General features: G+C 34.8%; 1 protein-coding gene across 1 annotated transcript; it reads left to right on the top strand.

Annotated features, from left to right (window-relative positions):
• The first annotated feature begins 632 nt into the window (after positions 1-632).
• On the top strand, positions 633-4,957 carry LOC143545142 (agamous-like MADS-box protein MADS2). The gene is made up of 8 exons (XM_077037078.1): positions 633-846; positions 3,719-3,797; positions 3,879-3,943; positions 4,034-4,133; positions 4,206-4,247; positions 4,325-4,366; positions 4,456-4,598; positions 4,701-4,957. The coding sequence occupies exons 1-8, from the start codon at positions 662-664 to the stop codon at positions 4,786-4,788; spliced, it is 744 nt and encodes a 247-aa protein (XP_076893193.1). The 5' UTR covers positions 633-661; the 3' UTR covers positions 4,789-4,957.
• The last annotated feature ends 9,810 nt before the right edge of the window (positions 4,958-14,767 follow it).

Genomic DNA, 14,767 nt, shown 5'->3' on the forward strand with positions numbered 1-14,767 from the left:
AGTTATTAACATTTTATAAAGGCGAGGAAACTTGAAATATGTCAAAAATTGTGCATGATCTAAATTTTTGTATTTACGATTATGTCACTGTTTATTTGTTTTAAATGAAATCACTGACATATAATCATTCTTAAGAAGCTTTTGTGTTTAAACTTATATGAAGCTATATTGACCTAACAAATCCAGGAAAAAGAAATTATGATTCGTATTATAAGTTTTAAATAAAGAAAGTTATCAAGCATTTCGCTATATCTATTTGCACAATTGCACTGATGTAATTCAAATAAACATTAGAGATGCATGTAAAACCCCCAAGTTAAAAGATTATACATGGACAAAGACTGAAAGATAAATGCTTCTTCTTACACTACACAACCTCTCATAACTCGACACGTGTGATGCGCATTGAAACAAGTGACAAGTGGGTATATACTTATAATCATCACTTGATGCTGGCTTGTCTTTCTCAAGTAGGTTAAAGAGCATTAAGTTTGAAGTAAACACAAATCTTGAACCCTAAAACCCACAAAATCCAGCAACCCCATCTCAGTTTCTTTATATCTTTCTCATAAATCACTCACAAAAGTTCAAGAAATTACAAGTTTTTCTATAAAGTTTGATTTTTTAAAGAATCAAGAAAAGCCTAAACTAGATTGATATTATGGGGAGGGGAAGAGTGGAGTTGAAGAGGATTGAAAACAAGGTAAACCAGCAGGTGACTTTTGCTAAAAGAAAAAATGGACTTCTAAAAAAAGCTTATGAGCTCTCACTTCTTTGTGATGCTGAGGTTGCTCTCATCATCTTCTCTAACCGTGGCAAGCTCCATGAGTTCTGCAGCAACTCCAAGTATATATTCATTTCTCTCTCTATATATGTATATCTATCTATATGTGTGTGTTGGTGCATGTTGTTGGTTTAATTAGTTAGAGTTTTGCTCTTGTGGGGTTAGATTTAGGCTTTAGCTTTAATTTATTCACTTAATTAGCCAAAGTTTAATTTATGAAGCAGCTATGAGCTAGCTATAGGTTAAACTAATCTATTTTGCATGTTTAATATAAAATGTAAACATATATGTGTGATGCCTTGATAATAAAGGCATGAAAATTATGTTAAACGTGTCAAACACCAAAACAGATTGATGACTCCTAGAATCTCGGAGAATAATTAAATTATTAATTAGTTTATTATTATAAGATAAGTTATTTTTATTTTATCTAATCCTATTTGTTTTAGATTCAAATTTTGTATTTGAGTTAGTATAGGATTAATCATGTATGGGCTCTATATAAGCCAAGCCATACATTGTATCATAATTTATTAAGGTTTTCTCGTTAGTCGTTTTCTTAATAAAAGAGTCGATCGTGTGTTGATCAAATCTCATGCTCGTGTTCTTGATTCGCCCGCTAAAAGTTTAACAAATTAGAGGCAAAAGGTGTTGTTTTGGGATGACTCATGCATAATTAGCATAAATATTGGCATGTATATGTAGGTATAACATACATATAATAAGTAATGCACAATACACAAACCAGGAGGAGTTAGAGACCGGGTTAACTCTATAATTACCTCAACCCTAGGAGGCTAGGAGCAAGTAGCTAGGTAGCTTGCCACTTTCTTTATTGGGATGGAATATATGTGTGTCTTACCCACAGGGTATTTTAATTTGCCATTAGTAAGTTCACAAATAAGGCAGGTCTAGCAAGCTTCAATCAATGCATTGGGTGGCCGGGTTCTAGACATATTCCATGACATTTCATCTTTTTGAGATAAGTGCCCCTCATTTGTAGTTTTCCGGGTTATTAATTAAAGCTTTGGTTATTCACACAAAAGGTGATAACATTTTAACATATATACTAACCAACAAACCTAAAACTTGACTCTCATTTAACTTAATTTCACTAATTCATGGCCTTTTGCTATTGTGTATATGAAAGAATGTTACAACTAATTAGAAGTCTAATTTTGTTGTGATTCATTTGTGTCTTTTTTTTACTGTCTGCCCGTGTTGCATAATGCACTTCAAGATACATGAACATATTCGATCAATAGTAATAACTAACAACAATAAGTCAATAACAACCTTTCTGATTTCATTAAAATTATAAAGGAAAAATAATATAGTTCGCCTAATTAAAAGCCTCTTTTCATTCATGAGTTTGTCCATTTTAATTAGTTAGTTCATAATGAAAACACTTATGTCATAGGGCTTTCATTATTAATATTTAACCTTTTATCATCTCTTTGACTAGCTCCATCCAAATATTCAGTAAAATATAACGTGTCCTTCACGCGAGGGGGCATTTTTGTCCATTTCCCTTTCCCCGTCCAAATATGTTATAAAACCATGTAACCCATCACTATCGTCTCCACTTTATGTTGCGTTCGTCTACTACACCACCTTGAGGATCAATCAAAACAGACAATTTTTGAAGAAAATGTAAAAAAAACGACAAACGATAGTGATGGGCTGTTGAGTTTTACATAGTCTTTGGACATAATAAATGGACGCAAATGCCCCTCACTTAAGGGGCACGTGTGGGGTTTAATATTATATTTGAACAGAATTAATTAGTTAAAGGGACACAAATGGTTAAAAGTAAAACCTTAGTGACAAAAAGAGTTGAAAATTACAATGGCCAAACCGGTTAAAGTGGCCAACCCTCAAAAACGAAAATAATACACTCAAAAACTTAAGTTTACTGTTACAATCCTTTCGAAACAAATTGCATGCTAGACTCATGGCCATCTATCTTTAGGATACAATTGTAACACCCCAATTTCAGGTGTTACAACAATGAGAGTGAAATAATCCAACGACATAACCGAAGCAAACTAAACTACGTTACTATATTATAGTAGCCTACAAACTAAAACTCTAAAACAAATTAGAGGGAAAAAACATCAACAAGCTAGAAAAAGTTTGTACTTGGTATGTGTTAAAACCAGGACAACTCGTTACTTACATATATACAAGAGAATGGAATGTAGAGAGTAATAGGACATGAATCAAAGTTCATTACTTTGTTGTTAAAAGTAAAACTAAAATGACTAAACTAATTTATTGATACTCTTAACACCTCTAAGTATATATAACAACATTTAAAACACTATTCACGTAAGTCATGATAGTATCTTTCACTTACCCGGGACATCAAACTTTATGAGCATCATGAAGTTCATCATGATCACAGGGAAAGAAAACAATGTGCATGATTGTTGGACATGACTCACGTGAAATTCGTTTACCGTGAGAACACAATGAACAAAATAAATTGTTTTTTCTTAATTTAAATTAAAAATGTTAAAATGAAAATGGTTGAAATGCAATATAATTTATTATTCGTCTCTCCCGTATCAAAATATGTTCAAATTTCATTTATGCGTTAGGAAATTTTTCTCTCTTAAACATGAAACGTTTAGTAGTAACAATTAATTAGTCTAAGCATGCATCAGATGCATTATGATTATCAGAACAAATCTTGTGTAATCAAGATTTCTTGTAAAGAAGCACGTACACTTCTCTCAGGTCTTGTATATATTGTATTATTGTGTGCTTATCGGTTATCACTTTTATCTGTTTGTTCAAATACTCGAATCTTGATGATGATAATAAAATGCCAGACAAAGTCTTTTTTTAGATTCTTACTCCTACATAAAATTAACAAATGCATTGTTGTTATGGACAAACCTTAACTGAACTTGAGAAAACTTATGATAGCATGCTCAAGATGCTTGAAAGATACCATAATTGCACTTATGGTTCAATGGAAACCGGCAGATCAATCCCCAACGCCGAGGTAGCTTCTAGTTTATTCAAAGTGTCAATTTTCATAGTTTTTTCGACCCGCATTTTATATGTTTAAATATTCTATATTTAGCAAAACAGCTACACCGAGTACATGAAACTGAAAGCCCAATATGAGTCTCTACAACAGTATCAAAGGCAAGTTTCATTAGGCTTTTTACAATATCATAACTTATATGCACTCTGCTAGTGAGGCTTAATTAGTTATGTGATTTGTATCTATAAAAGGCAAACATTCGGGGAAGATCTGGACGCACTGAGTCTTAAGGAACTTGAGCAACTAGAGCGTCAACTAGACTCTGCTTTGAGGCAAATCCGGTCCACGAGGGTAAATGTTTTACTGAAACTTAGTAAATATTTGTTCAGTAAGATTGATTCTTGTTTGTTGCTTTAAATGCAGACTCAATCAATGCTAGATCAGCTCTCTGAGCTCCAACTTAAGGTAAGAAATAAGTAACTAAATAATTTACTCTCTTGGATGACTGATTAAATTACTATTGACGATCAATGAAATAACAGGAAAAGATGTGGACTGAAGCTAATAAAGATATGCATGATAAGGTAATACCACACATTTAATGAGAGCTAAATTGCAACAAAAGATTTTATTTTTATTCGAAACAATCATAAAGATTACCTTGTTTCGGCAGCTGGAACAAATTTATGCTGAAAATCAAGCCGGACCATCATGGGCAGGAGGTGAACATGGTTATTCATATGAACACCAAAACCAACATCCTCAATCTCAAAACTTTTTCCAGCCTTTGGATTGCAACCCCAATTTACAAATCGGGTAACCTTGTGGATAATATATTTTGCACGCCTACTTTGTTCCTTTAGCGTGTCTAATATTTATTTTTCTAGTAACTAATAACTAAATTGATTTAATTTACAGGTATAATACACTTGGTTCAGGACATTTAACAGCTACAACAAATGTAATGCACAATGTGAATGGAATAGTCCCAGGATGGATGCTTTGACTTTGGCATGGTCAACTTTTTTCCATTTTTGGTGATAATAAATCTACATTCTACATTATTATGGATTTGGATAATACTTTTGTCTGATCAGTTTGGGGATTTATACAAAGGGTATGTAAGAATTTATTATTATAATAAGAATCAAGATGGTGGATGAATGATGATCATAGTTTTTTGTTTATGAAGTTTTACTCTTTCAAGAGAGTTTAAAGTTGATGTCTTTTTGACAAGCTTGGAAGAAGAATAAAATGTCAAAATTTCCATGGTAACATATTCTGCTTCTTGGCAGAGAAAGTACAAATGTGTCTACTAAGCTGAGGGCAAGATTATGTTTTAGAAGTGTCGAGCTGACGGGTTGAATTGTTCTAACCGAAAAAATGAAACGTATATTATTCATATAATGAAAACATCAACCCTAACACAACTTGAAACTTTAATGAATGATCGTTAACGTTTTACATACTTGATCTATCATTGCGACTGTTGAAAACATTGATACCCTAGGAACCCTTATACGACATTGCTTTGACCAATTATCAAGTTTAAACTAAGTACATGCTAACTAAAACACTAAACATACTTTATACCTTTTTTTTTTAAACTTTACTGCACAAGAAACAGTAGCAGAAGCCCAACAAGGTGCAGACTCTTAAAACCCAAAACACCCAAATTACACGTTTAATACATCTCTAAATTAAACATCTGCCACCTCTCCCAATTAACACTTGACCACTTTGATCGATGACGAACCCATAAAAAGCTTAACGATTTTATCTCCCTTAATAAATTCCGAACGTCTGCCTGTTCCTCTCGAACACCATTTCATTCCTAGCTTTCCAAATGCACTACAATGCCGTGAGATAAATTGGGTGACCCGGGCATGACATGTTTAACCCATTTATCTAAATGTGTCAAATGGGTTGGCATGTGATAATCAAGTTGTAAACGTGATAATTAAGTTGGTGGATTTTGAAAAGGTGGGTGATACATAAGGGTGTGCATGGTTCAGTTTTGGGTGGGTTTGGGCTAAAAATCAAACCAAAAACGGAAACTTCAATTTTTGAAAACTATTCGGCTATTTTTTATTTTTTTGGTTTTGCCAATTTGTGTTTTTAGGCTGAAAAAAAAATTGTCCCAAAATAATGAATTTGACCATAAATCATTTTATTATTGAATAACTAATAAATTAGTATACATTTGGGCTAAAATATTGAGTTATATGTCTATTAAACTTGCGTTTTTTTTATCTGTCTATATGATAGTTTGATCAGGAAGTGTTAACAAAAGGTATGATGATGCCAAATGATTGGAGCATTTTAGAAGCATTCTACGTATAGTTATCGAAGAACAAGAAGAGAAAATGTGTCCTAGCTAGGGAAATAATATAGTGTAAATGTGCTCCCAATCTTAGAAAAGAAACACTTTTATCTAGTATATTTCAACATCAAAAAACTTGGCTATTAGTGTAATAGACAACCTGGTTCTTGAAAAGACTATTTGTCACATTGGTTTTGAACATGTAGATTTTTACTAGAAGTCCACACCAATGAAAGTGGTAAGTTTTTATTACATACATTATAAGTACTTGTATAACTTAATATATTTTACTGTACAGAAAGATATATTTGTAAAAGTACTTGAAGGAAGTGGATCATCCTAGGTGGAATGTGGATGGCTGTTGATCGAAATGCTTGTACAAGAAAGAACGAATCTTGCGTTGGGTACGTCGTGTGTGGCCTTCAAGGGGTTTAAGACAAGAAACTGAAGACGGATTTAAACTCACCAACTCTTCTACAAAGAAGTGACTAACGAGCACTTGCAACTATGGCACCCTTTAGAAGTTTTTATAGTTTACTACTTATACACGTTTAATCAAATTTAAAATGAGTGTTATATACATTTCAATAAAAGTGTATGACACATACATGTATGTTTGGATCAGTTGATCAAAAATCATTTTTATAGGATCAATTTGAGATGAGTTGTGATACATTAACTTGTCATATCTTTATATATATCACCTCATTAGTGCTACTTTTATTAAATATGTGTCGTAAGTTAGGGACCATAACATATACATTGAAAATCAGATTTTAAACTTTATTGTTGCACTTAAATAACTATTATTCGCATACTTAATCATTCAAGAACAAGGCTTTTAGCAGGGGACCATATTTGCATATCCAAAAAAATCATTTTTAACCAAGATTATAAATAAGAAAAGAGAAAAACAAGAGAAGGCAAATTGAATAATGAAAAGTGTTGGTCTTTTCTTGTTATGTAGTATCGAAAAAGTTTATATTCTTTAAGAGGCATGCTCAATCTAATGTGCTAAACAACAATCAATTCGAGAAAACAGTCTTGAAAAGAAGACTCTATGTGCATGTTTCTTAAAAGCGGCTCAAAATTACATATTTTTATTTGTGTAAGGGGACCAAAGATTAATCTACAATTAATTGGGGGCGCCCATGGGGCTTTGTGGGGTGGGAGGGGGGTGGCTTCACAACGATGGACGCTTAAGGAAGTGATGGTGGGGCCATGTGTTGTCTCCCTCTTATACACACACATTACACATACATGTGTGTGTGTGTTATTTATTGGGACGCCTATGGGGCTTTAAACCACAGCAGGACATTATAGGACATTATGGAGAAGGGCATTGAAGCCCCCAGTGCTCACGTGACGCTCACGTGACACTGTGGAGGGGCTTTGATGCCCCCCCCCCCCCCAACGTAGAGAACATCCTTAGCATTAGAGCAAGGGCATTGATTTTTGTTGGGCTTAGGATCCTCCCACACCACTTGAGATTCTCACACACCATTTTTTTCCTATACGGCTCGTAAAGGGCTATACGGTCGTATAGCATCTGAATCCTGTCAGTTTGTACCTGATGTTGTCGGTCATCGTTTATAGTGCCTCGTATTGCCCTATGCGGGCCGTATAGACAATTGTTTTTAATTTTTTTTGATGATCATATATTTAATATATGTGATTTATGACTTTAACGTCATATGTAGCCTTCATCGTATAGACAATTTTTTTGAAAATTTTTTTGATGACCATATATTTAATATATGTAATTTATGACTTTAACATCATACGTAGCCACTATCCATATATATTATCTGACTTGCACTACATTTTTTTTTATCAATTTGAGCCGTTCTTCTTTTCGACTTCCATGTGTTGTTTCACTTATATAAAATTATGTTTTATATTAAAAAGTTGAATGATATGATATTTTAGAATAAACAAATTGTCTTCCAATATTTACATAACACGCTTGGCTAAGAAATTTCTAGTTGTACCCTAAGAACATTCGTTTAAAATTATATTATTAGACCCTTTATAATAGTCCATACACGGTAGTCTATACAGGTCGTATAGCAATATACGGCTCGTATAGTCGTTTTTTGGCATCGATTAATAGTGGTCAAAAGACAGTCTGAATTTTTCTGCAAATATTTTCTATACGGCCGTATAGCCCTATACGTCCGTATAGGTTTTCTGGTTTGTCAGGGAGCAATATGAGCCATTTAATGCCTATACGACTCGTATAGGTCTATACAGTCGTATAGGCTGCAAAAGGTTGTTTTTTTCCCATGTCAGTCATGCGTACCCTATATGGCCCGTATAGGCATATACGAGCCGTATAGACATGTGAGAGTGATGTATGAGGATCACATCCCTTTTTGTTGCCTTTTGCATATGAGGTGGGCCCAATTAAGTAAAAAAAAATATTTATTTAAATGGTGTGTATAGGTGATGAAGTGGAAATTAAGAATGGTAAGAATCTTTGTAAGGTTGGAGATGAAATAAGGATTTATAAAGATATGATGTGGCACCTAAGAGTGTTTAAGGACGCCCATAGCATTGTGGATGTTCTAAGTGTCGATATTCTTCCCCCAAGTGCAACTATCTTTATGTCTTTCTTTTTCTTTTTGTCGAATTAATCAATAATGGATAATATAATTATATATTAGAAATTAGTTGCATGTGAGAATGATAGATATAGTAGTATTTGGGGTAAAAGAATGGGGTTGTATAAAACCTGATGTAACATGCTAACTAACTGGGTTGAAAATGATAAATTGTAACGTTGTAGATAGTCTTAATAGACAACCATATTTCATCATGTTTTTTTACTTAGGTAGAAATATTTTTAGTAAAATGATTTTACATGTATCTTATTAAGATATACTTTTTTATAAATATTTTTAATGTTTAAAGTACATTCAATTATACAGAAAATACAATTAATTAATTATTGTTATGCAACAAATATAAATGTTCAAAAGGCATGTCAACTCTATCCAGAGATAGGGTGTGCAACTTTCCATTGAATCAGCATCCATAGCGCATAGGATGAGGACGCCACCATTGTCATTCCTGTTTCCTTTTTTTCTATTTTTCTATCAACATCAAAATTGATTATTTGAATATAATATACAATGGATCAGGCTAAACGTACCTTCCCATTTTCCGAAAAAATCAACTTTCATATTACCCTTTGAAATCATATAATTACCAAATTAGCACAAAAATAAGGATTTTATATTATTTTTTTTACAAGTTGCGTTTTTTTATGATTTCGAGTTTAGGGTTTAGGGTTTGGGTTCGGGTTTTGGGTTTAGGGTTCAGGTTTAGGGTTTAGGGTTTTAGGTTTTCGAGTTTCAGGTTTATAATGTAAAAGATAAAGCGGTAAAATAAGGATATTATAAATATATATACTATTAAAATTAAAAAAAAAGATATTATAAATATTTACAATATTAATACTAAAAAAATAAAGTAATAGTAATACTTATAGTTTTTAATTTGATATATGTAGTGGAGATTATTAACTGAAAAAAATGTTGTAGGGACTAATATGTATATAAATAATGTTAAGAGGTAATAATAATTTATCAAATAAGTTAGTTAAGGGGAGGGGGGGTTGTATATTTAGTAAAAATGGTGTAAGAGTGAGTACGTTTAGCAGCACCCTATATAATAGTACGTAAATGATTTGTTGTATTTCTAAAGTTTCATATACCTTTTTTTTAAAATTAAGCCATAGAGTTTAAACACAATTTTATTAAGTCCAATAACTATGGAGAAATGGTAATCAAGAAATCAAGAAAACAAGTAACTTATTAAGATGGGAACAAATGCCATTCTTGTTGAAATTCTCTTAAGATGAAAAGCTCAAGAGAGCGATTTCATATTTTAGCACAAAGGGATTGATCCCTATTAAAGTTAACTTCTTTATTTAGAGGACAATTTCAAATATAATTTCAACGAGAATGACGCTTGTTTCAAAGGGTATAAATGTTGTTGATTTTGTGGACTTTCCCTGGAAACCTCAGTTGATAATCGATCTACAAAGTAATGTTAGCTTTTGCAAGTATCGATGGTTTGGTTGGTGATTTTATGTAGCTCAAATTGCCTATCGACGGAACTTTGGAGTCGGTTCAAAAGTTATTAATAGTTCCCTACAAAGCAACGATCATTAAAGGAGAAGAAAGATCGAAGTGATTTAAGTTGTCTTCACAGTGAGAAACTGACTAACTGGTTATGATATTGAAAATCTAAACATCATGTCTCTTTATTTTAAACGAAACAGTGATAGTACTTTGGCACTTGGTGCATAGCGATGCTTGAATACATTGCATAATGTTGTTTATTCCGTATATATTCTATGTGCTACTATCAATGATTTTGGTTCCCACGTAGTTTTAGAATGTTCTTCTTTTGGTCAACTTTAACACAGCCTATAGTATACAACTATGTCCACTGTCACAACATTCTTTGATATAATATCATATGATCTTTCTGATCCTTTATAATAAGATACATATGCTATTTATATATACTTAATGCGGATAGAAGGAATCATCTATACTATATATAATACATCAAATAAGGGCAAATTAAGACACTAATTTTTAAGTAATTTACAATACTTAAAGCATGAGGTACATGTGTTAGTAAGGGTAAGCATGTCTTTTAAACACAATCCATTCAACTTACAAGTTTGGTCCCTCATCTTTAACCATATTATGTTTTTAATTTAACTTGTAAACTAACTTCCCACCCATGATTTTTAAACGACTATAGTCTTTTCATACGTTAATATTTTTATAAACAAATTGTACCATAAAAACGAGCATTTTATTCTCTTTAATTTGGATATGATATTGTTGTATTTTTTTTTCATTTTAAATAAATTAATATGTTACATAGGAGTGTTCAGTGTCGGTTTTGATGGTTTTTAAGTTAAACTTGTGAGTCCAACCATTAATACTGATTTTTTGTCGTCCAAAACCAAACTCAACCATTGAAAGTTGAAACCGAATCGTTACTAGCGGCATGGTTCCAGTTTGGTTTCACAGTTTAAACTTTAATAATAAATTTAGCTTAAAATAATTAATAATTTAAATGTACCATCAACTAAAACTAAAAACTGTGACATCTGCCCTGATCCGACCCGACCCAGGTACCCGTTTCTCTGACCCGATCTCTTTCTTTTATGATTTAATATTTATTTATACTTATATTTTACTTTTAATAATAAAAATATATATTTCCTTCCCGCCTTTTTCTCTCTCTTTCTTTCCGCCGTCCCCTCCCTCTTCCTTCTCTCATTCCGCCTTCTTTTCCCTCTTGTCGCCGTCCCGCCCTTAAGCCTTGTTTCCCTCAACTCTTTGCTTGTCCTTTGGTTCTTCCCGCCTAAGGATGTCTGCAGCTCCACGCGCCAGACTCCTTACATGGAAGCCTGCGTGAAGACATCTTGTTCCTGCGATGCGTGAAGAGAACTCTTCTCGCAGCGCGCTAAGAATGCATGTTCTTCCCGCAATGCGCTAAGAATGTATGTTCTTCCCGCGATGCGCTTAGAATTCTAGTTCACGCAGCACGCTAAGGATGCGATTCTTCCCGCAGTGCGCTAAGGGTTGTTGTGCCAGCCTTCGCGCTCGCGCACTCAGCCTTCCCGCGCTTAACCCTTGTATCTTCTGTTTAAATCTAGCCGTTTGCTTTTGTGTTGTCTTATCTTTTGAGCCGTTGACCTAACCCATCTAATGTCTGAATAGTTACTTTCGGCGCAGCATGCGCACCAACCCCATTGGTTGACAGATAAAGTGACTGACATAATCTTTTGAGATCTGTTTTTGCCATGCTTGACCAGTACCTTTATCTGATCCGCCCATGCTTTTTACTGTTCCCTGTCAGCTTTATCTTGCCCCCTGCAGCTGCCATATCTTTTGATATCTTTACTTTTCAGAACTTTTTACCGTTGATATCTTTTCTTTTACTTTTTGAGATCTTTTCCCCTTTTTCTAGGGTTTGTGTCTCCTAGGGTTTTCCTATATATAATAATAATATTTTCATAACACATCACACACAAACACTTAATCTCTCCTGTTCTCTTGCTCCTTGCTCTCTCTGCCGTCTTCCTCTCTGCCTCCGTCTTCCTCCCTGTCCTGCCCTGCTTTTCCGGTAATATATATATATTATATAATAATTTACTTATTAATTATGCTAACTTATTATCAAGACTTAAAACAGATCGTTAAAACAATAATCTTAATTATAGGTTAACTTTGCTTGTTTAAGAGTTGATTCTTGCATATCTTTCACCGCATCGTTTATCAAGTGAGTTATCTCGTATCTAATCCCTTTTTATTTTAAATGCCTTGGGATGTTCATGTGTTCATACAAAACTTGAGTCTTAAACTGTTTATGAACTTTAGTCGCGCAGTATCCCATGTGTTGAGGACGTAGACTTGGCTGTTTATTTGTATGTGTGGATCATTAACCGTATGGACGGTCTATTCCGCAGTTTTCATGGTACCATTAGACGAACACGGGAGAACATTCGTTTATGATTTTCTCTTTTGTTTACACATGCACAGTTAGTCTTGTTTGTGAGCTCAATTGTGAGCACTGGCAGTCTTGTCTCTTAGAGTTGGTCCCGATCAGATTACACCCTTGTTGAAAACCAGACATACACATGTTGCGCGCAGATTTATTGTTATCTATGTATTGTATTAAACTTGATTTCTCACCAACACGCAAGTGTTTGACGTTTATTTTAACACATGTTCAGGTTTGCAGTAGCTGTTTTGGAGCTTGTGGACACGTAGGACGTTTTTACTTTTGGACCTAGAATTAAAATGTATCAGGACAAGTTAATGATGTTTGAATGTTATAATTTATAATATATTGATTTATGTTTGATTTATGTTCTTTATTTTCCCCGCTGCGCGTGCGCGATAAAATGTGTATTAATAAATATTGACACCAATAGTGTCACGAGTAATGAAACAATATGTGGCGCCCCGATGTATAATCCGCCTTTGGTCGGGGTGTTACAGATTGGTATCAGAGCTCGTTGACTTTAGGATAGGTGGTTAGACGTAACGGCCTAGAATACCTAAGAGTCCCTTCTCGCGCATGAGAGAAATCTCATGTTTGCGCGCTTATTGTTAATTACTCGTTATTTATGAATATGCTCGCACTTGCGCAGTATATGATTTTATGTTCTATTTCGCGATATTTCGATTTTGGTTGAATTTCGATTTTTATTGATTTTACTTACATATTCGTTTGTGGGATTTGAAAATCCGAAAAGTCATGGTGATACATGAATAGTTGATTTTCAATTTCCATTTACGATTATGTTCTGAGGTTGGAGACTTGAAAAGTCATGGTGATACATGAATTGTCAACCTCCAATACTCATTTTCTTGTATATTTTATATTGAAGATTGGAAAGTCATGGTGATACATGAATCGTCAATCTCCAATACTCGTTTACTCGTATATTTTAAATTGGGAATTCGGAAAGTCATGGTGATGCATGAATTGTCGATTTCTGATTCGAATTTGTTACCTTTATTAAGTCTGCATTTTGGGTCATTTATTTTACTTTAACTTTTGATAGCATCTAACTCCGTGAAACCAAGCTTTATAAAGTTAAACTTTGCGATAAAAACCAAGATATTAACTAAAATTAAAACTTTTATAGAATGCCTCCGCTATCTCGCCGATTTCAGAGAAGAGAAGCCTCGCGCATGCGTAGACAGCAACGTTCCCAGGAAATGGCCGCCGCAATAGCCCAAGCTTTGAGCCAAAACAATACCAACACCTCGAGTTATAACATTAAGACATTTAATGCGGGTAACCCTCCAAAGTTCACAGGTCTCGAAGGAGCCACCGTGATGCTCCAGTGGCTCGAGAAGATAGAAAACACTTTCCTTCACACCCAATGCCCCTCAGACAGACGAACCCTATATGCTTCCAGTGTCCTGGAATCCAGAGCGCTTACATGGTGGAATGGAGTAGCCCATGCGCGTGGCGCAGAGGCTGCTTCTAGCATGACATGGGAGGAATTCAAGGAAATTCTTACGCGAGAATTCTGCCCTCCCAACGAAGTAAAGCGCCTGGAGGAAGAATTTTGGAACCTGAAGCAATACAGTGGAGAAGCGCGCGAGTACGCGACGCGCTTCCACGAGCTAAGCTTACTGGTCCCTCACCTTGTTACCCCTTCACGCCGAGCAATCGAGAAATTCCTTGGGGGTCTCCCCATGGAAATTCAAGATTCTGTATGGGCCAGAAACCCAGTAACCCTCTCTGACGCCATTGAGTTGGCCGCTGTGCTCAGCGACAACCATGTCAGAGCAGGAACCCTGTTCCTGCGGGGAACTGAGAAGACCAAAACCACCAAAACTGTCCCTGAACCCGCAGAAACCAAACCAGAACCCTCAAACCGTAACAACCTCAAGCGCAGGCGCAAGGCCTATGCGCTTACCAACCCGCCCATTGTCCAGCAACCCGTTTACCAACCCCCAGTTTACGCGCCTAACCCTCTGTCAGCCTACCCAACTCCCCCTGTAGTTCACAACTATGCCCTAACCAATCCAGCACTCCCTGCCCCGCCTCCTAAGAAACCTTACACAGGAAACCATCCCTTTTGCCCAACCTGTAGATTTCACCACCC

The sequence above is a fragment of the Bidens hawaiensis genome, unplaced genomic scaffold (assembly GCF_021521415.1).
Source record: "Bidens hawaiensis isolate Kalapana, Puna unplaced genomic scaffold, B.hawaiensis_p1.1 tig00013865_1, whole genome shotgun sequence".
In the NCBI taxonomy this organism is placed as follows: domain Eukaryota; kingdom Viridiplantae; phylum Streptophyta; class Magnoliopsida; order Asterales; family Asteraceae; genus Bidens; species Bidens hawaiensis.

Bases quoted from the DNA above. Each gene is read 5' to 3' on its own strand.
- LOC143545142 (XM_077037078.1), top strand. From the start codon at position 662: ATGGGGAGGGGAAGAGTGGAGTTGAAGAGGATTGAAAACAAGGTAAAC. The intron at 3,944-4,033 runs GCAAGTTTCATT...TATCTATAAAAG, and splicing joins TCTCTACAACAGTATCAAAG to GCAAACATTCGGGGAAGATC. The intron at 4,367-4,455 runs GTAATACCACAC...TTGTTTCGGCAG, and splicing joins ATAAAGATATGCATGATAAG to CTGGAACAAATTTATGCTGA.